Source organism: Spermophilus citellus (genome assembly GCF_964194105.1).
Source record: "Spermophilus citellus genome assembly, chromosome: 11".
In the NCBI taxonomy this organism is placed as follows: domain Eukaryota; kingdom Metazoa; phylum Chordata; class Mammalia; order Rodentia; family Sciuridae; genus Spermophilus; species Spermophilus citellus.
In genome coordinates, this window is record NC_138192.1 from 66,270,893 (window position 1) to 66,296,836 (window position 25,944).

Consider the following 25,944-nt stretch of genomic DNA (forward strand, 5'->3'; position numbering starts at 1 on the left):
CTGCCAAGACTGAGAGAACATACGAATTTGTTCTCTTCATCTCATCTTAAATCAACCAACAAATATTCAGTTAACAAACAACTTCCCCTTGCTTCTGTTTATCAGCTTCTCCCTACTACTTACTTTGATCTGAGCAATTCGTAAGCTGTCTCATCTTCTGGTATGGCTTCTCTACCCACCTCTCTACTGCACACCACTGCCCTGTGTTCCTCTTATGCGTAAACCTCACTGTTGCTCTCATTCCCTCTCTTCCTGGCACACTGTGAAGGACCACAGTGGTCCTCTTGTTACCTGCACCCTCACTTTCTTGTCTCTTCTTAAGTCCACTAAAATCCTATCTGTTCCGCCATTCTTTCATAAGAGACAACAAAACTTCTCACCAAAAAAAAAAAAAAAAAAAAATCACTCTCATGGGATGGAAGTGATAGTAGTTGCAACTATATAACTTTTTTTTAATATGTGCCAAACTAAACTTACTGTTTTTCTTCCAGCCTTTAAACGCTGCTCCTTATTTGGTATTCATTCTTTGGTACATGACACCATTTAGATGCTGAACCAGGAATCTAAGATGTAGCTGTTGTATTCCCTTCTTGTGTCCATCCATCTTTTTAACGTTTTGCCCGCCTCTTCCTTCCTGATTCTATTTGTTTCTGAATTCAAGTTTTCATCTTTTTACAAATGAATTATTGGAAAACACCCCAAACTGCTATTTTTTTTCAATCTTCAAAGTTGTTTTCTGAAATTAACTGTTCCTCCCAGGTAACAGAATAAGGGAGAGATGAGTTCAGGAAAAAAGGTGGTAAGAGAAGTTGAAATGAGATTGAAGATGTGAACGAAAATGCAAGGATCACGGTAGCAGCTCTAAAGTACGTGTGGACCCATGTGCTGTTAAACACTCCAACCTGCAGATTATTAAAGTCGAATTAAACATAAATATATGAAATACAGCCTGTGTAGGCATGTATCATGCCAGGAGAGTGTTCATGCTGATGAGAGGAACTAAGTTGTTATGAGTGTCCCTGGAATCACCAGTGCAACTACAAACCATAGACGATTATTCTTACCATTGTTCTGCCTTCATGGGTATTTCATGACCAGCTTGGAACTTGGTAGCCCTTGCTTCTCTCTGTTTGTTCCTTATTTCTTGTGTAATTTATTATGATACATTCAAGACTTTAAAGCAGACATGGAGATCATTACATTCCCATTAGTTGTGTATGATGTTCTGTTTTCCAACAAAACCCACCAGCCTCGATGCCATTAGATTTTCCTCTTTTTGCCAATATCTTGCTATAAATGATATCATTGTTAAAATCCACATTTGTCTGATTGTCACTAATATAATAATTGTTGTTTCACTTTATTTTTCTACAATTTTTTTAACTTTCTTTGGCAACCTTCTGTTAGATATCTGTCCTTTTGCTATTTGTGTGCAGTTTCATATATTCGGTATCTCAATGTGAATACAAAACCTTGACATTTATTGAACCTAGGAAATTGAAGATTAGCAATCCTGATACATCAGCCATTTCCTGGCTGATGTATAGTCTACAGAAACTTGTGAATGTGTAACTTTTTTTTTTTTAAAGAGACAGTGAGAGAGAGGGAGAGAGAGAGAGAGAGAGAGAGAGAGAGAGAGAGAGAGAGAGAGAGAGAGATGAATGTGTAACTTTTTATTGTTTGTATTTTCACTGTTTGTAATGGCAGAGATGTTGAGAATAAACTGATTTATTTCCATGAATGGAAAGTACATATTTATGAATCATAATGAATAAAGATTTGAGGATTTAAAATCAAAGGAAGTATTAACATATTAAAGATTTTGAAATTGTAGATAAAATAGGACACTGGGGTACAGGTATATGTTGGTGGTAAAACACTTGCCTAGACCCTGGGCATGATTCCAGCAACATAAAATATATAAATCAGTTAAAATTGGATACAATTCATGTAAAATCTTAAAGACACAGAATATTATGGTATGCAGGTTTATATTACATATATGTAACCTAAAGATTAATGGTTCATGGGAACTATCAACACTATTTTGGGGGTAGCTTTAATTCCTGGGAAGGATTGAAAGAGTAGATATGGAGATTGAATATACGTTGTATTTGCTGAAACTCTTAACGCTTTGCTTGCTATTTTAAGTTAAAAATTCAGAGAAAATATAACAAAACATTATATCTTCACATTAGGTAATAATTTGTGTTATATTTTTATTTTGTACTTTAGCTTATCAACATTTTTATTATTGCTTTAACAATGAAAAAACAAGTAATTTTCCATCATAAATTACATTTAAACTTACTTTGAGTGAACATTAAATGTGATTTAAATTACAAAACAGTTTACATATCAACACAAATTTGAAGATGCTCTTCATTGGATTAATAATTTTAAGCTACCAGATAATGGGTTTCTTTGATCTTGGAAGCAACAAAACTTATTGATTAAGCTTAAAAAGAAGGAAAAAGAGGAAGAGGAGAAGGAGGAAGGGGAGGGGAAAAGAGAAGAAGAAGAAGGAGGAGAAAAGATGATAAAGGCATAATTAAACAAACACCCATCTATTGACCACCAACCTTAAAATATAAAGTTAATCAGCATACGACAGTGACACAGCCACATCAGTGTTTATAGCAGCTCAACTCACAATAGTCACACTATGGAACCAACCTAGATGCCCTTCAACAGATTAAAGGATAAAGAAAATGTGGTACATATACACAATGGAATATTACTCAGCCTAAAAGAAGAATGAATTTATGGCATTTGCAGGTAAATGGATGAAGCTGGAGAATATCATGCTAAGCAAAATAAGCCAATCCCCCCAAACCAAAGGCTGAATGTTCTCTCTGATATGCAGATGCTAATTCACAATAAGAGGATGTGGTGTTAGGGAAAAATAGAGGTACTTTGTATTAGGCAGAGGGGAGTGAAGGGAGTGGGTAGCAAGGATAGTAGAATTAATCAGATATTATTACCCCATGTTCATATATGATTACACTACCGGTGTAATTCTACATGATGTACAACCAGAAGAACGAGAAGTTATACTCCATTTATGTATGTTGTGTGAAAATGCATTCTACTAACATATATAACCGATTAGAACAATTTTTTTTAAATAAATAAATAAATACCATAGGAATTAAAACCCTGTACTTAGTCTCCCTTCCTTCTCCTTTTGACTCCCAACCTGAGGTTAACTGCTATTCTGAAATTTGTGTTTTTGCATTCTCATGAACCTTTACTTTTAATGTTGAAACTGTAAAGACTCTCACTTACCTAATGTAGCACCTCGACTATTCTACCCAACTGTTGAAGACTCATGAGTTGTCCTTGATCCATCACTGTTTCTCATCCTGTTGTGCTCTGGTTCGGGCTCCCACAGAGGGGAAAGGCAACGGTACACCTCTCTTCCCAAATCCATGTTCCCAGTGAGATCACTCACCACCCAAACCAACTTCAATAAGTATCAACGTTTTGCCAACTTTGTCTTATCTATTCTGCCTCGATGTTTGTTTCGGAGGGAGTGATTGGTTGGAGTAACTGACAGCAAATCTATATAATTTATTAATTCCTAATATGCATCTATCTCCATATATCCCACATATATGTATGTTTTTATACCTATATCAGGTCATTTTACACCCTAAACAATTAACAATTATTCTTTAATATCATTTAACACCCAAATTATTTCCAAATGTCTCCAGTTTGATCAAAATGAGTTTATAAAGTTTGAAACAGGTTCCTAATAAGGTCCACAATTTCTTTGATTGATATGTCTTTACTGTGTCTCTTATTCTATAACAAATCTGTTCTTTTTTTTTTTTTTTTTTTTTTTTTTTTTTGCTTAAACAATTGTCTGATAGGGAAACTGTTTGTAGAATACAGCACATTTTGCATTTGGTTCCTAGCTCCCCATGTTCATTATTACCTCATATTTAGTTTGAGAGGTTTCATAGGTTGAGTTTTGATTGTTTAGACAGGAGTAGCCTGGATGGTACATTCTATCACACAATGTAACCATTAGCAGGTTCCCATGTGGCCAGTCGGAATTCCTCATCCATTTTTTCCCCTAATGATTCTAGAAACTTTTAATCACAACTGTCTAGCTCTATTATTATTATTATTATTATTATTATTATTATTTTGAAAGAGAGAGAGAGAATTTTAAAAATATTTATCTTTTAGTTTTCGGTGGACACAACATCTTTATTTTATTTTATTTTTTTAATGTGGGGCTGAGGATCAAACCCAGCGCCCCGCGCATGCCAAGCGAGTATGTTACCGCTTGAACCACATCCCCAGCCCCAAGCTCTATTATTTTATTAGAGTTTGCAAAATGGTGATTTTTTAAATTCTATAATTTCATTTTTAGTATTTAGTTGAAATACTATCAAAAATCTTTCTCTTATCAACGATTTGGTTACTCTGAATAACAATTGGTACCGAAAAAGTTAAAATATGCCTGCTTCTTTTCCCACATCTGTCATATTATAGAGTAATGAGTTGATATTTTAGCAATTACAAGTGGTAATGAGTATTTAAGAATTTTTTAGATAGTGAAAAACTAGAATCAACGAAAAAATTGAAAGAAGAGTTCTAAGAAGTGTTCATTCTAGGTCCATCAATTAGTAACATTATCCTATTTGTACCTGTCCCCGTCATCTTATTTTCTCTCACCAAAAAATGTTTCAAATTAACCTTGTCCTTTATGTAATTGAGGAATTAGATTGAGCATTTATCCAAGAAGTTTCTGATTTTTTTAGTAAAAAATGGTACCTCAAACTAAGGCGTGTGTGTGTGTGTGTGTGTGTGTGTGTGTGTGTGTGTGATATCACACTGTGGTTTGAACCTGGAATGTCCCCCAAAAGCTCATCTGTTGAAGGCTTGTTCCCTAGCTGCTAGCTGGTGGGGCTATTGGGAGGTGGTAAAAACTTTGGGAAGTACAGTCTATTTGAAGGAAATAGGTCAACTGGGGAAGTGTCCTTAAAGGGTATATCTTATCCCTAGGTCCTGTCTCTCTCTTTCTTGACTGCCATGAATTGAGCAATTTTGTTCCACCACATGTTCCCTGCCTCACAACAAACCCATGACAATGGGGTCAAGTGATTCTGAAACCATGAGCCAAAATAAATCTGTATTTCTTAAAGTTGATTTTCTCAGGTATTGTGTCACAGTGATGGAATAATGCAATATATTAAGTACATAAACACACATATATTCATGTACATGCATATTTATACTTATATCTACAATTCAAATTTGTGCTGTCTTTCCTCACCTTTCCTATTCCATATTGGTTTTTACCTTCTTGTACAATGAGAACCCTGTTTTCTTACAAACTCAAATGTAATTTACTCATTTGTTCTCTTCCACAACACACACAAAGGAATTTCAAAGTTACCATATCAATAATGCTACTTAAAAGCAATTGGAACTGTATGAACAGATACTCATTTTTAAATAATGGTTACATAATTCTTCATTTTATTATATGTAACTTGATTGATTCAACCAGTATTCTATGGCAGGGTATTTAAGATGTTTCTGATTTTTCACAGTGGATGATCAATATCCACAAAGAATAAACTAATTTATATGTAGTTTTTAGTTTCTGGATGTGTTAGAAATTCATAGTTAGGATGAATTTCTAGAACTGGTGCTGTTGAGTAGTTTTGGTAAATACTATCAAATTCCCCTTTGTAAGAGATATAGTAACATTTTGCACATTCATCTGCCATGTTTGAAAAGTTCTGTAGACTCATATTCTTGTCAACACAAGGTATTCTTAAGCTTTTAAATTAGAAATGATATCCCACTGAAGTTTCATTTTGTTTTACTCAAATATTTTGCATTCTTAAATGCATTTATAAGACATCGTTTATATAATGTGAAATGCACAGATCTTAAGTGTTCATTTAGATGATGTTAGATAAATGTATGCAGCATACCCTAATCAAGAAACAGAACATTTCCACCATGTCAGTATGCTCTCTTGTTCCTATTTCTATTCAAATTCTACACCTCCCTCCCCCAGAGGCAACCACTAAGCTATTCTGCAGCCATTGCTTAGTTTGTACTATTCTTAAACTTTATATAAATAGAATCATGTAGTAAGTTATATTTTGTGTCTGGCTTCTTTCCTGAAACATGTTATTTGTGGGATTTATCCATGTTGTTTCGTTATTGTATTGCTGGGTAATATGCCACTGTGTGAATATATGTTATGGTTTGGATATGTGGTGTCCCACAAAAGCTCATGTGTCAAAAAATGCAAGAATGTTCAGAGGTGAAATGACTAGATTATGAAGGTTGTAATCTAATCAATGGATTCATCCACTAATAAGGATTAACTGAATGGTAACTGTAGGCAAGTTGGTTAGGTAGGGTGTGGCTGGAGGAGGTTGATCAATAGGGTTAAACCTTGGAGGGTTTATATTTTGTCCTTGGTGAACACAGTGCCTCTCTCTCTCTCTCTCTCTCTCTCTCTCTCTCTCTCCTCTCTGCTGCCATTTTCAGAGCTGCTTTCTTTCTCTATACCAGCTTAGTCATGATATTCTGCCTCACATTGGACCTAGAGCTTTGGACTCAACCATCTATGGGCTGAGACCTCTGAAACTGTGAACCAAATAAGCATTTTCATCAAGTCGTTTGGTCTCAGCAATGAAAAACCTGACTTAAAGAACATACAAACATTTCTATCCATTCTACTGTTAATGGACATCAGGGTTGTTTTTCCAATTTTTTGACTAGTATGAAAACAACTAAAGACATCCTTGTTCAAATAATTTAATGAAAATGTAGTCTCCATTTTATCCATTTAACTTGGTTCTTTAACCAATATCCTGTGCATGGTGGCTTAGGTTGCTGTATACATCTGCATTATATATATATATTCCATCAACAGATAATGTCAACCTGTGTCTAGATATGTAGATGATTGTCAAGTATGGCTGTTTGCCAAAGAGTTCATGCAACCCTGGGCCCTTTCTTGAGGATCTAACACATATCTGTTTATATATTTCTATTTCACACATAGATAAGTGTATATACACATTTAAGTGTAAGAAATTGCCAAATGATTTTCCTAAGCGATTGTCTAATTTTATACTACCACCAAGAGTATATGAGACTTCCAATTGTTCATGCTCTTGTCACCATTTATTCTTCTTCCTTTGCATATTTGATATAAACATATAATGCATTAATTCCATTTTACTGATTTTTAAAATGAGGAATAGGTATAGACTTTTATCAAAGACATATACATTGCATGGATTTTATAAATTTTTTTTAAGATTTCTTACTACAGTATATTATATTAGTAGTTTTCCTAATATGGAACACCCTTGACAATTTTGAAATAAATTGCATTTGGTCATAGTGTGTTATTAATGGTTTAAACATGCCATTTAATTCTACTTTCCATTTATTTTTGGAATTTAAAAATTACTACACATAGGTGAAATTAGTCCATATAACTTTCCTTTTTTTTATATTTCTTCCATCTGTATCAAGTTAGCTATTGATGTTATGCTCACTTTATAAGGACACAGTATTTAGAATATTCTTTTCTTTTCCCCCTTAGCCTCTAGAACAATTCACATGGCATTATAATTACCACTCTTGAAAAGTGTGGTAGACATTATGTATGAAAACATCTGGACATGGTGCTTTTTCAGGGGATAATCCTTAATACTTCCATTTCTTCTATGGAAACTGGTTTATGTAAAAATTTTTTAAAAAATATCTACTGGTATCAATTTTTTAAAAATTAAATTTTCTTAAAAATGTTACTTATTTCTTCTAGATTTTCAAATATATTTGTTGAGAATTTTCAATCATCTTGTTTTAGTTTCCTATTTCAGTTTGTTTTCCAACTCCTTTATTTTATAGATTATTTCTTCTTAGCTAGTAATTTTGTGGTTTCTTTTTAAAGTCGTACTTTTGATTTATTAGTCCTATTGTTTTTTGTTTCGTTTTCTAATTTAATTCTGTTTTTACCTTCATTACTGCTTCTGAAAGCTTTAAAAAAAAACCCATAAATAGGTTTTGAATGCCAACTAGTGTGTTGTTAACATTTCTTGAAACAATCCCATGATTTTCTCTTTTTATTTCTGGTAATGTTGTGAATTACATCAAATTGTTTTACAAATGCTAAACTGCCACAGAATTGCTAGAATACAACTTGTTTATCTACACTGTATTTTTTCCTTATATAAGGTGATGTGTTTGATTTGGTGGTGTTTTATGGAGGATTTTTTTATCTGTATTCATGAGTCAGATTAACCTGATGTTTTCCTTTCTTGAGAAAACTTTTTCAGATTTTTGTATGAAAGTTATTCTGGCTTTGTAAAATGAACTGGAAAATACTTCTTTTCCCTTTGTTTTAAAGAGTTTATGTAATATTAGTATTATTTATTTCTTAAATGTTTAGAAGAATTCACCTGTGAAGCCATCTGGGCAAGAAGATCTTTTTTGGAAAGGGTTTTAAAAATAACAAACCAATTTTCATAATAGACAGGATTATTATTTTTCCCCTGTTTTTTTTTTGTGAGTTTATTTAAATGGATTTTTTGAGGAATTTGTCTATTTAATCTAAGTGTTCAAACTTTGGGGTATATAATTTTACACAGACTTTGCCTTTTTCTTTTGTTGTGAGGTGTTAGAGATAAAACCCAGGACTTTGTGCTTGCTAGACAAGTGCTCTACCACTGAACCACAGCCACCCCAATACTAGCATATTCTTATAAATGCTTTTATTGTCAATGAGAACTTTAGGAATGTCTACTTTAATTAAAGCATTTTGGTAATTTATTTATTTACTGTGTAGTCTTGCTAGGGATTTATTAATTGTATTAATCTAGTCAAAGAACCAAATTTCATCATTGTTGATATTTACAATTGCCTGGTTTCTTTTCTCACTTATTTTTAATACCTTCATTTTAATCTTTCTGTATCTTTTGTTTTAGGTGTGTCTTTTGAATACAGCATGCATCTATCTGAATTTAGCATTATTTGTTATTCTGGTAATCTTTTTCTTAATACGTGGTTAAAATTCATTTATACTGATTGATATGACTTCTGTTAGCCTCAATTTTGTAATATTGTTTTATATAAGTATGAATATTAACATAGTGTTTTCCATTAACAAAACACAATATGCTCATTCCACCTGGCTCCTTTACTTCTTTATCCTAATTATTTGATCTTAGTTCTGTAGTTAAAGATATAACATATTTGTATCCATCTCATACTGAATACTCTCCAACATGTTTCTTGTTGGATATTTTACCTTTATTCACTGTATTCAGAGCGAGTCTAGGGTTTCTCAAACAGTTTGAACTTAAATAGCTCCATACTACAAAGGGTGATAGTAAAAGGAATTTAGGGTCTCTGTCCTGACTGTGGTAATATATATGCCTTTTGATCTTAGTGGCCTGTATAATATTCACTTTCCCTTTTCCTTACTGGTAGAGTCTTGGTTTTGTGAGAGATGCAATGTATCCTGCTGAAATACAGCATTTATCAGCCTATCTTGTTGTCAGAATGCATCATGGGTTATATTTCTGGCCAAAAGGAAAGATGGTGGAATGAATTGGCCATAACTTTCCTATGTGCTTACATGAATATGCCACCGTGAATCTCACCATTGAGTACATCCAATAGAACATGATATATTCCATGCTCTGATTATTATGTCAAATGGATTCTAATACCATGTATAAACTGAAAAGAACCAATAAGAAAACATGTTATACTCCATGCTTTGATTATTATGTCAGGTGGATTCTAATATCATGTATAAACTAAAAAGAACCAGTAAAAAAATACATAATTCAAAATCTGTTGATTCTTTAAGTTGGTGCATTCCTTTTCTGGTTGTTAGTTCTTTCCTATGCTTCTTTTCTTTTTCCTCTATATTATCTTTCCCTTTCTACTCATTCTTATGACTTTTCCTTTTCATATTCCATAGAAAGTAGACAGGAGCTGGAAGAAGGGGCAGCGATCTTTTAATCTTGAGGTAGCCATGGGGGGGGGGGGGACCATTTGTTAATGACGGCAGACCAGAAAGAAAAAGATCATGAGCTATTCCTGACATGTCTACCTTTGGACTTCCTGCCTCTGGATTTAATCTTACTCGTTGAATGCTTTAACAATCAGCATAGCCATCTTTTACTTTAAAATGATATTACTTTATGTAGCTTGTTAGATTCCCCCTTTGAAATGCTTTGGAGTAAGACATGGTTTGGTCTGGAGAGACTGACACATCTTGACACATACAAAGGTACTTTTTGTCCTGAGAAGTTTCATGTTTAGGTCTTTAGTATCCTGTTATTAATGAACCTCATGGTGAAGCAAATGCAGGGTTGTGAATAAAGATGTTTATAAGATATCATGGTGCTGAGATGGTTTTAATTTTGCTTTTTCACATAAGAAACTTAGACTCAAAGAACTTAAACTGTGCAGGATCCTCAGCTAGCACTAGACTAACTTAGGTAATTCTAGTCTTAAATTTTCCATTCAACCCAGGAAAGGTTGATCATATATAAATGAGTGAAAATGAATATTAAAATATTACTTCAAGTTCACTACTGCTGATAAAAGTATAAAAATAAATTTACTAACTTTGGAATCTTATTGGTGGGTAAGTTTATGGGAGCTATTGAGATAGAGAAAGACAGATGGAAATAACCATGGGCATGTCAATCAGCATAAGGCTGGCCTAAGATATTGGCCCTTGCAGAATAGAGAAACCAGGGTATAGGGAATTTTGGACAAACTTGAGTGTCTACTGGGAGGTGAGGTTTATAAAGTGGGCTGGGGGTAAGTGACTAGTTGTGCATATCCAATCTAGATAGGATGTGTGCTGGTGTATGCATATGTATGTGTATGGGCCACTGTAATGAACAGGGGACAGGCTGAATCTTTAAAAAAGTGTCAGCTGTTACAGAGCACTTGGAGAGATTTGCCTTTTGAGTCTAATACTGCCTGCTGACCTGCTCTTTCAAGATAAACCAGAAATGAATATTTTTATATAAAAAGCCTTGGCTTTTCAATGATGGCTCAAAATGTTAAAGCATCCTGCAATCATTCAAAACATGGAGTCATATTTTTGCATTAGTCTTGAATTTTAGGTTACCAGCTTAGGCAGAAACTGTGTTGGAAGTAGGCAGATAGAGAAAAAAAGACAATGGTAAAGAAGCTTAAAAGTTTTATTTATAACTATGTTTGATATATTAAAAGCTGAACATTTTTATGATGAAGGCTTCAAGATGGAAGTTCTCTTTTCAGTTTCATCACTGTGGCCAGATTTTCTCTTCTCTTATTATTCTGATGCAGATATGTTGTGATTTCAATAATTTACATTTACAAATTATATCATAGAAAAATAATTGCACTGCTAAATGTAAATGGGTGGGGGTTCTTCATTCAAAATAAGAAGAAAATAAAAGAATCTAGTACTTTTATATTTTAAAGCTGATAATTTAGCAATACTCTGACAATAGTTTATTCCATTTACAATCTTTTGGCTACACAATGCTAAAAGAAAATTCACTTATTGGCATGCAAAGCAATATGGCTTCAGAATACATCTCTTAAATTTACAGAACTTAAAATTTCAAACATCCCAAGTGGCTGGCAAGTGATGGTGTGAAGATGGTCTTGAATAATGACATAGTTATTTCCTACAGATAAAAAATAAAAACAATGATTTAACATATTATCATAACCAGAAGATATAGCTAACTTATGTTGAAAACATTTTAATGATTTTTGATAAAAGTTGTTTATTGATCCCTTCATCTGTGAATCCCCCAATCTTTTGGACACATGACATATTTTCATTTAAAGATGATTTATCTCTAAAGTCTGCCCATCATAAAATATAACAATTCATGAAAAATTATAGAAATAATTAAAATCCACCAAGTTAGTGGTTATTTGCATTTAATTGTTATTACTATGCTTATTAAATGAAGCAAATAACACCACATATACTGACATTTTACTTTTGTGCTAAAATTTCAGCATATGTGACAATTTGGACATATAGCAATTGTTACATTAATATGTGACTTCACATCTCCATGTTTCATTCATATCTGTGCTTCTAACTCCCATAGGCAGTAAAGGTTTTTGGAATAAATGAGTTAATGGATAAAAAATTATAATGATGAAAAATAGATAGAATGATGTTTTCTTAAATAATTTAAAAATACAAAATTTTATTACATATCAGGAGAGTCAAATTCTCCTTCACATAGGAAACAACTTGTAGCAGTATGATGATCAATGATTATAAAAGGTTTAATGCTTGTCAGAATTAGCTAATGAGCTGTCACCTGTCAGTGATTTTGGTCTGAATCAGCCAGTTGATGAAGTCCCTGGTGGCAAGGTTATCAAGAACTGTGTTCATCTCATCTGAGAAAGAGCCATCTGCGTGTCTGCGGCGGAGTTCTTCAACGATGGTAACTTCTTCTGGGAAACTAAGAAAACAAGGCTTAAAGTTAGTGTTTGGATAGATATTTTAAATAAATGTGTATGGATTACCTACTATCAGCAACATGTGTGAGGGTTGTTGAGAAGTTCAGGAATCTATGTGTAGAGGGCCTACTATTGAACTGGGATACTGTGTGAGCTGGTGACTGATGGAAAGGTAGAAGGTTTCAGAGTGGGGATTTGAAATCAAGTCAAATAATTCTATGCCCTTTTTAAAATTCCAGGTAGTTTCAAAGATTTTAGCAACACAGAGCTATTATTGATACTGTTAACTTGTCTACGATTCAACAAGATCTATCACATTTTATAAAAGCAACAATTGTCAAGATAGCTTTGCAAAAGGCAAGTATTAAAGGTTCCAATTTTTCTCTTTTTCTTATTTGTCATAGTAGAATTTTTAATATCCCTTATAACACTATTAAATATGCTCAAGAACAACTATTTACCATTGGTTTTGCAAGTTTGGTTGCTAATGTTTTAAAAATTAGCCACATAATATTTCCTTTTTTATCTTAAGATCTGTATTCCAAATTCAATTTAAAAATCAGTGTTGAACATAAATTTCATGTATCTTATATTTAAAATGCTAATAAAAAATAGTCACAAAGAGTGTAGGGGTCCTTTGTGGTGTAAGATCTAAGCAAGTAACTAAAAATCCTAGTTCCATTTTCAATTTTGATTTAATGGATATCTATATGATAAACCTATCAAAAAACTAAGTATGTGTTTAAATATATGGACATTTCTGTACCCTGAGTGTCATTTCATTAGCATTTTATGTTTGGTTGTTTTTAGTTTTTATCACACACTAATCCAAATATCTGCTCATACGTGAATATATGTTGATCACATATGTATATATGTAACTACTTCAAGTCAAGTTTTAAATATAAAAATTTTATTCAAATAATGAAATATTTTAAGTTTTCAGTACTATGTGTTTCTTTTCCTTATCTTCAGCTTTCCTGGGACAGTACTCATTTAAATTTGTTGTTCTAGTGAGATTTTCAAAAGCATAATGTTTACTCTAAAATGTTTCTGTCCTCACCTTGAAAGTCAATATCCAATTATACATGATAATAGTGGAGAATAAAAATGTAGCCTACTGTAATCATTATTAATGCCTGTTGCAAAATTTTTATATTAATCCTTATCAATATAGGTTATAGTCTTAGTTGATGAGACTATACTAATTGCTTCTTTAATCCAGATCCATATATAGGTAACTATACTATTAAATTTTCTGCATCAAGGAAAAAAATGTCAGATAAGAATGTACAGACTTACTCTCGCCTTTCTCGGCCTTTCACCAGCCAAGCAATGAATTCCTTGGCAGCTTGACCTTCCAAGTAAGAACTTACATCACTGGTAAAGGTTCCTTCAGCATGTCTCTCAAATTCATCATGACGTTTGGCAATGTTATTCCTGAAAGAAATGTGAGTTAAGTTGAAGCTTTGTCTCTTTGGCAATATGGTTCTCACTTAAAGCAGTGGCAACCTCAGGTTCAGGATCTGAAGAACAAGGGGTTTAGTGAGTTTGGGAGATTCAGGTGGCTGGGGTTTCATTTTGAAGTTATATTCATGATCTGGATTGAAAACTGGTGGGAGAGGGCCAATGGCACTTAGGAAATGACCAAAGCATGACCTTCCTTCCCAGTATACCTGTTCTCACCTCCCCTGCTCACCTGTGCCATTGCGGATGAAAGCTGCATTATTTGTTACTTTATTCTCAATAGATGTAGACTATCCACTGTGCTTTGCTACTCACCAGCAAGTTAGGTATTTGTTATTAGGATGTACAGGGTCATCGTTAGTTGATTGATTCAAAGGAAAGCAAAGGACCATCTCCAAATGTCATGGAAAGAATCACACAGTATGGATTAAAGAAAATGTGTGATCTGCTAGGAGGAAAACAAGGAAGATAATCCCACATCAGGCACAAGTTTGTGCAGAGTCCTCTGGGGAGGAGGCATCTGCTGCTCTCGTCTGTCCAGCATGCATTTTGCCTCCGGAAGGTTTCATCTTAAACATATAGCAAACACCGGAGAGTGAGGATTGTTATATTTTTATTTACCAAGTTGTGGCATTTCCATACAGAAAAAGAGGACAGTGTTTTCCGTTTGTATAAATCTGAGATTTCTCAGATTTCTTGGTAACTCTACATGGAGTCCTCGACAGAGATGTCTTCCAGTAACTCCCCTGACCTTGACGGCCGACTTTCCTGCAGTTGGACCCTCCCATTTAAGGTTAACTCTGGTTGACAACTCTATGTCTCCTGTTTCTCCTGCTTGCTTGTGCTCTCTCTTCTGCTCTCACTCCTTTCTTCCTTCTCCTTCATCCAGACAAATCTATGTCCTTTTCCTGATTCTTAGATTCCTTCAGCTACTTTGTATGCATAACTCCCTTCCCCTTGTGGGCTATCCTCCAAAGAAATTGTGAAATTCTACCATCTCTGTGAAACCCATGTGGATAATTTTCTCCAGTAGCCTAGGAGCAGCAAAACCCCAACACTCGTCAAAGAAAATCCAACATTAAAATGTATGCCTTACGATAGGTTTGTGTTCTTATTTGCCGCCTTCTCTCTTTATGCCGTGCAGCTAGCTAGGCTGTAATTTTAAATGCATATCTTGGATTTTCTTTTACAAGAAAAGGAATGCATCTGTTTCCATTCCTTACCACGATTAACTTGGCGGGGGGATCATTTTAATGTGATCACAGCCATGGGTTTGAACCCCAAAAGGGAGTACGGAATTTGCTCTCTCTTTTGTCAGAAATTAAATTCCTAACCTTGCAGATCCACAGAAATTCATGTTCAACTTTAGGTAAAAGTGAATGAGAGTACATATCACTAAGACCACAGATGGGAAAATAAAGTCTATGTGCCCTTGGAATGTGGGTAAGGCATTTGGAGGGGTGAAGAGTGAGACACTCAGAGGCCTAATACAAAGGACAGTCTCTCCAGCCTTGAAAATAATCAAAGTTGAAAGGGCTTCTGGGCATTACTAGAAAAGTACGATGACTTTAAAAGGTCATGAAAAAAAATTTGGACATGTTTCATACATTTGTGAATAAATTTTGGAGCAGATTTAGACTCTGACCTGTTTCTCTTGGTATTCATCAGCCACTGCACAAAGTCCTGGGCACGCCTGGAGTCTAGGTACTTGCTGTAGTCACTGGTGAATGTGCCCTGCGAATGACGCTTGTCTTCATTCATCTGGTCAGGATCATTCAGGGGGTCTGTCTGTGAAGCCGGGAAGGATCTGTGAAGAACAGAGATAGGTGTATCACAAGACTATCCACATGAGCCATTCGCAGCTGTTTCAATAGGTATTTCAGTGAGACCTTTGCTTCTCATGGGAATCTCATAGTTGAATACACTCTTATTCTGAATTCTAGTAACAGGTTTCTTAACTGACTTCATTAATTTTCTGAAATGGGATCAAATAAATCCCTTTTCAGCTAATGAATCTACTCACAGTAATGCTAATAATGACAGAAAAGAACAGTGACTTGAATATTTTAAAAGAGTAAAGAATCACAAATCATTTGTTTTGGTTAGCACATTTATGTTCCCAAGCTTGTTTTGAATATATTAATACAAAAATATAGCTCAATCACCTATTCATGTGGTAGCTAATGGTGGAAGAAAGAAAATTAAAAGTTCAAAGACAGACATGAAAAACGATCACTTGCTAATTTGAAACTATATGGTGGATAATTCTTATGCCAGTAATCAACAGTTGGTTGGCATGGTAAATATATGTGGAACTATTCAATGGGATTGGTACCCCCGGAATAGAATACTATTTTTACCTGTCAAATTAGCAATGATTAAATATTAGGGAGAATAAAATATTTCTATATTGCTAATGGCAATGCACATGTATATGGCTTTTCTGGAAGGAAACTTAGCAAGGTACTAAAAAAGGTTTAAACTCATTAAAACCCTTGAACATAATAATTCTTCTACTACAAATCTACCATCAGAAAATAATAAGAAATGTAGGAAAAAGTGTATATGCAGAAATGTTATTTGTAGTACTCCTCACGAGAAAATTTGAAGATCTCTTCAAGTGTCCAATAGAAGAGAAATAACTAAATAAAGGTTGAAAATTTCTTGGGTGAAATAGTATGCAACTGTTAAGTATCATAAGTTTAATAGATATTCTAATGATAGAAGAAAAAGCTAACAACACAATGGTAAATGAAAAAAAATATGTTACAAAACCATATAAGTAGAGAGAGATTTAAATACAATATACATAGAACCCAAAGCAATATACCACTTTTCTCTATTTTGAATAGTTTTCTTTGGATAGTGGAATTTTGAGCACTTAAGTTTTTTTTTTTTTTGCATAGTTTTCAAATTTTCCATCATGAACATGTATGATTTTTACAATTAGAAAAGAACAATGTTATTTTTAAAAGGAGTAAAAAGAGAAAAGAGTTAGTGAGAATAATTAAAATAATCTACTGTGCAGTACATGGATAATGAATGGATAGATCAGATTGGATCATCTGAAGAATTCAAAGAGCTGTAATTTTCCCTGAAGATGTTTTTCCACGTCCCTCACCCCTTTGATTGTGAAACAACACATATCATGATCCATACTCCAGAAAAGACTGTCTTTATCACCATCATACTATAAGCATTTGAGAAGTATGGAGGATGTATGCCCTTAATTCCAGAGATCCCACTCGCCTGTCCTGTTCCCCCAGTCTCTCTTCTAACTACAGTACTATGTTACTTAAAGTGTAAGGATTTCATACCTGGTTTTCTCCTCTGTGTCTTGAAGGGATAGTTGCCAGCTTCCTTGCACCAGCATTATAAACAATCCGGCCACAAAGTAAATGTTCTTCATCTTTGCTGCCTGTCAGGACACAGCAGGGAGTAGGGAAGGAAAGGGCAGGGGGCAGGCAACCCTATATAAACATGTCAGGCCAGGGGAGTTAGATTTCCACTCACCAAATATTATAAGAAGAAAGAAAAGCTAATCTGATCAATTTTATTCTGATTATAATTCTATCTTAATTCCAAATAATTTTAAAATTTCCCTAGATTTTTAGAGGCAAAAAAAGAATATATATATATATATAAAATGTGCTCCTTCATTAAGCTTTTTCATTAATGTAGGACACTTCTGTTAATGATTAAAAGGCTCATTTCCAGACTTGAAATAAAAGATGTCCACAATAAACATTTAAAATTCCCACTGTAGATGATATGCCACATATGGTTAGCCTGAATGGCACCTTATCCATAATGCCACCCCCTTCACTATCAGTCTGGCTTTCAATTAATAGTCCTTCACTTCCAAGCATTTACATTATACTGCATTTCAACCATCTTAAAGCAGCCTCAGGCTACAACTTGGCATACCAGCTGTCGGTTCAGATGTATTATTCATTTATATTTTAAATAGTGTAACTTGGTCTAGACTTTGTAATTATAAAGCGGCCAACAGATTTGAGGTATTTTAGGGTGCTTTGACCTGTTCTAAATTAAAGGGAAAAAATCATTCTAAAGACAAGCAATTTGCAACAAGAACTAATGCTTCTGGCAACTTGAACAATCACAACTAAGAAACTAAGAAATTAGTATCATAAAGGAAATTAGTGCTTGCTTCTGAAGTCTCAGAAGTCCCCAGGTTGTTTCATAATTGGATTCAGTCCAGGACATAACTTTTCCTGTGGGTGACACCAAAGCCCTAATTGTAGGACACACCGGATTTCTTATCCTTATATCACAAGCAGATGCCTCGTGATCCTTATATCACCAGCCCTAAGATGCCAAGGATGTGGTGATGTGGTGTGAATGGGGACAGGCACCTACGAATATCCGGCAGAATACCCCTGTGGAGCAAGAGCCTCTACTTTCTGAATGGAAACCTCAAGTCCACTATTTGTCATGAACCTCTCTCTGCTTCTTTCAAACTTAACCATGTTTCTTTCTTTCTTTCTTTTTTTTCTAGAAAAGGGGATTTCAATCCAAGATTCATTATGTTTATCCATAAATAAATTGAATGAGTATTTTTAGTAAATGACATTTGGTTTGGAATAAGGATTTTACAAATATTATCATTTTAAACTATCAATCTTTTCTTTAACATTCTTGCCATATTTACTATTTATCTCTGGCACTAAAACACAGAGAGTATAATACCTGCAGAGATGAATTTAGTCTCTGAAATATTTAGTACTTATATATTAGGCAGCCAATTAGACAAAGCAACATAATGGGAATTATGCATTCACCCTTCTTATTCATTAGCATTAAATTACTAATTTTGGCATTTTGCCATATTTCAGTTTAACCAGTTGGCAAACCTCAGAAACCTTGCCATCTATTTAGTTAGTGTTGATTATAACTCTCAATTATAATATCTTTCAGGAATATTTAAAACTTAAAGTCACCACCTTTTAATATAGAGAGTTATACCTCTTTTGGAAAGTTTCATGTAAAAGACTGAAAACTGTCAATTTAGTTTTGAGTAAACGATTTCCACCCAAAGTCCCTACAGGTTTTGCCATGTCTCCTATTACTTTCTATTGGGGCAGATTTATTAGAGCATGTGGTATTCTACCAATGTGGGAGCTGATGGAACAAGAAGCAACCCAGAAAGGAGTGTTCAAATCCCTATAATGCAATCCTATAATGAGTTCTACTGATAGAACTGCCTTTTAAAATCTCATTCATTCATTTTAGAAGGTTGACAGAATTGTAAAAAAGAATAGAGATATTTCACTGTTTGAACATAATTGTTGAGAAATTAAATATTGTTAATTTAATACCAAAATTTTATTTAAAATAAGAAACAAATTTAGGATTACTTTCCCCCTCCGTATATAGCCTAAGTACAGAGTATGCTGCTTTTTGAGAGCAAAACCCTAACAGGAAATATGGTAATAGTAATATTCCCTTTTAGGAAGACTTTTAGGCTTAGGAAAGAAGACATTGTATTACATTCCTAAATATATTGATTTTTTAGGCCACATAAATACTTTTAAAACTGGTTGGTTCATAACAGAACCCCAGTATGTACTGAAAAACATACTACTTAATCATTTACTTCCTTGAGGATCTTTGTAAATTTATTTTCTTTCTTTGAGAGTCTAAATAAGTACCTTGATTTTTTTCTAAAGAGATGTTCTAAAATTCCATTTTAGAGTATAGCTACTTGAGTGTTTATTATTACTATTGGTCCTCAATACCTAGTACCTAATTATTAATTTATGGCTTTAATCATAGCCATTCAAATAAATCCACAATAATAAATGATACTTGTTCTCCGCACCATGTTACGTCTTATTCACAAAGAACTGATTTCATGGACTTTGATTATTTGACAGACATCAGAAATTCAAATATTGGAAAGACGATACTGAAACTGCTCTTTTGGAAAACAAGAGATTTTAATTGATAAGGAACAATTACTGTTATAGCCTCTGTAATGGACACATTTCTGAGTTTAAAAGGCACCTTCTGTTCACACATCTATCAAATACAAGGACAAGTATTTATTTTCCAGAATATTTCTACTTATTTGAACATGCAGTTCTTAAAACAGTTAAGGCTTGTAACAAGTGCATCCATCTGAGTCTTTGTTTTTTTATTTTCTATCCTCACATAGGATAATTTCTCTGAATCACTTTGTGGCTTCATTTTGTTAAAGTAGGTACAAATATATTTGATATCATATTTTATCTCAATTCTAGCCTGCATATTATTAATAATAAAATCAAAGAAGAATATCAAGGAAATTCACAACATTTTGCTCTCTTAAAAATACTTAACACTTCCCCCACACAGGTTTAGAATTTGATAATCATCCAACATGAATCTTACCTTCTGATGGAGTGGTGTGGGCAGAGCAGGTGGAGAGAGAGTGGGCCCTCTTTGAAACTTTGGATGTGCTCTGTGCCCTGAGCTCTGCTGTTTGGCATCCAAGTGCTCTGCTTTTATATACTCTCCAGCTGTTTAGCCTCACAGATATTATGCTGACAATATAAATTTCTCATCTGTAAATAATGAGGTTTTGTTACAAATGATTTCCCTCGCCCACTCGTTTTACTCATCTGCATCCTACTGGGACCTCAGAGAGACCCGGAAACTTTTTATTTACTCTTGTGCCTTTTTGTTGTTGTTGTTGGAAATGGAAAGGGCAGTTTTGAAAACTCATTTTCTCGGTCAAGCATGCAAATCACTTAAGATCTCTAAAGTGAGTTTGCTATTGAGGAACATGGCCTCAATTGAGGGTCTTACAAGTCCTTCTTTTGCTCCGTAGCCATGATGAATTTGCCTGAATCATCAATCATTCATTCTTCTCTTCAAATAACACATAATTCACTTAAGACATTTTCCCGCTATATGAAATTAATCTGTGTTACTTTTGTGGGGAATTTGAAAGAGCTTCATTTACAACCTAATGTGTCTTGTTTGAATAAACTGGGTTTGGGCAGAGAGGATAAAGGAAAAAATAAGGACCAAACATCAAATATAGGTGATGTTAATTATATAGGATCTAGTATTTCTTTTTCTTTTGATTGAATATTTAAGGCCTAACTTTACTGATAGGAAGGTGGATCACTAGGTTACAAAAGAATGAGATGTGAGAAAAACTGTTGAAGTGAGATGCTTATTGTCATACTTCCAAACTTTCATGCTTTTGCCATATAGGCCCATAGTGATCTATAGAATGTCCCAAATATGATTCTGGTCATATCAGAGAAAAGAAAAATGCAGAACAATGTGGTCAGACAGCACAAAAACCCATCAGCATAATTTTACTCCTGCTGCTATCAACAAGCTGTGTGACCTTGGTTGAGTAACATTTTCTCTTTGTGCTTCTGCTACTGATTTGTAAAATGAGAGGTGTGGTTAAATGTCCCTTTGAAAATAAAACATGATATTTCATAGACAAAATCATTGCAACATTTCATAACTAGATTCCACAATTCTAATACAACCAACTGCATTACATGACAATGACATGTATGGAAGTCAATCATTGAGAAGTCAATTACTAAAGAAATATTCCAAATGAGCTTTTCAAATTGTGCCTCAGACCAACTGCTGGATGTAGAGCTACATAAAGGCAATATATAAAAGCATCATGTCAAATTGGGAACCCACACTGAGGGGCTTCTGTGCTGATTAGTGATGGTATGAAGCATTGCTATTCAAAGTCTGGTCCAAGGACCAGCCATCACTTGGGAACTTGTTGCAGATGCAGAATTTCATACTCCCACCCAGAATTACTGAATTGGAACCTTAAATTAAAGAGATATCCAGGATATCCGTAGGAAATTCTTACGTATATTAAAGTTTGAGAAATAGAGCTGTATAAATGATCTATCTCACTTTCTTCACCTGCTTGCTGGTGTTGTGGGTGGGTTGATCTGAGGACTGCTTCTTGGCACTACCAGCAGAGGGGGCAAAAGAGCAGAGAAAGGTATCAAGCCTTAGATCCCTCTGGAGTAACATGAATGCAGTAATGATTTCAAAGTGTGGATTGGCTTAATATATAATTAAATTGTCCTTTCTCTGACTACAATCTTTATGAGCATAATGGCCATATTTTAGTGAAATGTTTTGACACATTCCGCTTTATTTTTTCTTGGTGTTTTTTTTTTTTTTGAGATTTACTCATTTATTTACTCCTTTCTCCCTCTCCTTTTCCTTCTCCTTCTCCCTCTTCCTCTCCCTCACTCTCTCCTTTGTCAGACTACCTGTCTGTGGAGCAGCCCTCGCTGGGGAGCTCTGTAGCTGGTATACATAAAGCCCCTCAACACAGCACCAGCATCTAAGTAAGTACCCTCTGCCAACATTTCACTATCAAACACTTTTCTTCTCTTCCACAATGCTTAGTTTCTACTGCTTCAGAAGTAATTATCACAACTTCATTCAGGCATCTTCCTCTAACTTCATCCCCAGTCCAATAACACTGATGTTTGGGCCCCAACACAGTGAAGATAAGCATTCTGAGAATGAAGAGACATTAAGAACCCAAAGGGAAAGTGCACTGCTCTTCATCCTAAGAGTGACAAGTTGGTTTCTTAATGGCAAGTTGTTGTCAGAAATAAAAACAAACATCAAGTGCAATTGGATGTGCAGGTCTTTCATAACTGTCTTAATGCCAGGCTCTACTTGGCCTTCAATGCTCATAGTTACAGTTGTTTGGTTATTTAGATGAGAAGTAGAGTGGTAGCAGCCCTGAATTTATATTACCAATGATACAAAGCTTGTTCCAGAAACAGTGAAGTTCTGGGTGGTGTTGTCTAAAGTTCTTGCATCAGGAAGCATGGGAGTACCCAAGTTTCCAATGGATATTGCCCCATAAAATCTGTGCTATGCCAATTTGATTTGATGAAAATAATATAAAAAGAAATTTGTTTTATGGAATAAAATGCAAAAATTTACATCAATAATAAGATAAAATAAGCTACTTATTCAAAGATTTTTGTGCTTTTTATGATATTTAGTACCAAGGATCTCCCTGAGTTCAAACCTGCACATTTGCACAGAGGCCCACACTGAGAGGGTCTGTGCTTGCCTTAATGCTGTTCGTACCATCTTAAATTCTTAATAATTTTTAGACAAGGCTAAATTTTCTAATTTTTTAGACAATGATGTTGCAACATGGCACCACAAATATGTAGCAGGTTCTGCATAGAACCTCACCTCATGAAACCTTAGTTTTCTGTAGTCATTAAAGATACCAAGAATGAAGTGTTTGAGAATGGCAGGATCCACACTCATAGTTCACTCTGGTGACAAGTCTATGGGCAACCATGCATGGTTGGTGAGAGTACAAAGCATTACAAGCTCTTTGGAAATCAATTTAGTAATACTTAGGAAAATTAAAAATACCTCTTTCTGAGCCCAGTAAGGCTTAAGCGCTATTCTGAAAAATTATACAACATATATTCCTACATATTTATGTAATGATACAGGTACAATGATCTTTGCTGCAGTACCATATATAATAGTAACAAGTAGGACTTATCCAAGAGGCCATCTGTTGATTACTGTTTAGAAAAAGAATGAGAAAGCTCTATATTTTTCAATATGGAAAGACTTCAAGATATGTTTTTGTTGGAAAAAGAAGGTGCCGGCTGGTTGTACAGAGAAGGCTATCTTTTGTGCTAGAAAACGGAGGAGTCCAAACATATGTTTATCTACTCATAATTACATTAAAAATTAGAAGAATATACAAGAAACTGATGAAAGTGCTTACCTGTAGCATTCACTGAGGGACAGTGAGTGGACAGGAACAGGATGGAGAATACTTCTCTCTCTCTCTCTCTCTCTCTCTCTCTCTCTCTCTCTCTCTCTCTATATATATATATATATATATATATATATATATCTTATATTATTGGACAGTTTTGATCATTTAATTGAAACACCTGTTCAATAAAATTGCAGTTTGAAAAGCAACAAAAACAACCACTTTGAAAAAGAGGTTAAACTGAATGTACAACTACCCTTTGATCTAGCAATTCCACTTCTAGTTACTTCACCCAAGAGAAATAAATATATGTGTCTCCCCAAACTTGTATAACATGTTCAAAGAAGCTTTATTACCATATTTTAAAACTGGAAGCAACTGAACTCTCCATTAGCAAGAGAAAGAATAAGCAAACAGTGCTAAGGAATTTATCTCATGGAACACGACTTAAAGACAACAAAAATGAATTAGCAGCAAATACAGGCAACAACGTGGACAAATCACACAGACATCATGCTGCATGAAAGAAGCTAGACACACAAAGCAACTACTACATGCTCGGTGCATCATGTACAGAGGTTCAAGAACAGGCAAAATTAAGGTTAAAAAAAAATCAGAGCTCTGGTTGCTTCTTGGAAGAGGATAGGAGAGGATTGCCTGGGAGGGAACTTTCTGGAAAGATGGAAATATTCTATATTGTGATAAGGATATGTGCTGCCAGATTTATCCAATTGTCAAAATAGCAAAGCTAAGATTTGTGATTTCAATTTGTGTAAATTTTACTAAAAGAAAAAAAAAAGGAATAGTTTTAAAAGAGGAGTATAAAGTGTGATTATAGAAGGATAGAAAATACAGAACACTGATAATTGTTGAGGTTGACTGATGGGTAAACAGGGTTTATTATCTGGTTCTGCTTTCTTTAGGTATATTTGAAACTTTCTATACTAAAAAGTTAAAATAAAATGAACTACAATAAAATGATTATGGGGATAGAGGTGTGACACCAATGAATCAGTTATCATTTTTTAAGCTAAAGAGTCTGACCTTTCAGTTAATAAATAGAAGGTAGGCAAAGTCAGTCCAGTTCAGAGACATGTGGTGGCAACAGAGCTGGCAAGTAAACTGGAAGCGCAGCACAGGGCCTAGGTCATGGGGAAAGTGGAAGAGTGAGCCACCATTCAGAGGTAATGAAACTCAGGCTGCAGCTTCCTTCTCTGTATTACACAAAGCTCATTTCTGCTACACCTCTGCTCTATATGAGAAATCCACAGAAGGGATCAAACTTTCCTCAAGAGTCTGCAGTCCAGTTTTTATTCTTGGAGGTAACTGCAATATGCAGTGCTCTTTTTTAGGTTAGAACACTCTTCTGTATAACAAGGGTTTTCTGAAAATAGGTGTAAACCTTCAAAAGATTTTAAAAAAAAGATCACAGAAAAAAATTATATACAGCATTTGAGGGAAATGTTTGCCTCAACTGAGGTTTATTTTAATTTTAGCTTTGAAGATAAAAAGCTCTGAGTTCACTTAATAATGTCTTTTGAAAATTCAAAACTGAGTCCATAGAATATAATCATCAGATGCCCTCCTTCACATCTCTGCGATGACTTGATGGGCTCAAGTATTCAGGGGCAATAAAGGAAGAATTTCCAGGGGAAGCCAGAGGATGTGAGAAATACCCTTCCAGTGAGATATTTAAGAGTTGGTCCATGACCCATCCATCTGGAATGATTGGAGGAAGCCTGCTGGGGGAGGGGAGGTTTGTCAGAGGATCAGTGGACAGTCTTCCTGCCCTGAGGCTCTGAGACCCTGTCAACAGCTCAGCTCGATTTCGAATCTGTGCAAGAGATAGTGCAGCATCGTGGCTTTGCATTCGTTGATTTTATCTTTTGCAAGATCTCTGGCATAATGAGATGTTTAAAATTGTTCTAAGTTTCAGTTGTTATTTTTATTCCTAAAGGGAACAAGAAGGAGAAAGAAAACAAAATCACATTTGTACAAAAGAATCTTATGTCACAATTTATAAGCAGAATATATATTTATATGTATAAATACATATATATCATTGAATACATGTGTTATGCTACTATTTTTCGCATATTGTAGCTATAAAAAACAAACCATATGTCATTACATTTATCCAACCTCTTGCTCATCTGGAAAGACTTTTTTTCAAGATTCTAAGAGTCTTTAATGTGAAC

The 25,944-nt window shown here is 34.4% G+C and overlaps 1 protein-coding gene across 1 annotated transcript; it reads right to left on the minus strand.

Moving 5' to 3' along the window:
* Positions 1–12,355: 12,355 nt before the first annotated feature.
* GCG (glucagon) lies at positions 12,356–20,424 on the minus strand (the record flags this gene model as incomplete). The annotated part of the gene is made up of 5 exons (XM_081261818.1): positions 20,362–20,424; positions 17,286–17,386; positions 15,614–15,775; positions 13,804–13,941; positions 12,356–12,503 (listed from the first exon to the last, which is right to left on the minus strand). The coding sequence occupies exons 2-5, from the start codon at positions 17,375–17,377 to the stop codon at positions 12,356–12,358; spliced, it is 540 nt and encodes a 179-aa protein (XP_081117944.1). The 5' UTR covers positions 17,378–17,386; positions 20,362–20,424.
* Positions 20,425–25,944: the final 5,520 nt, after the last annotated feature.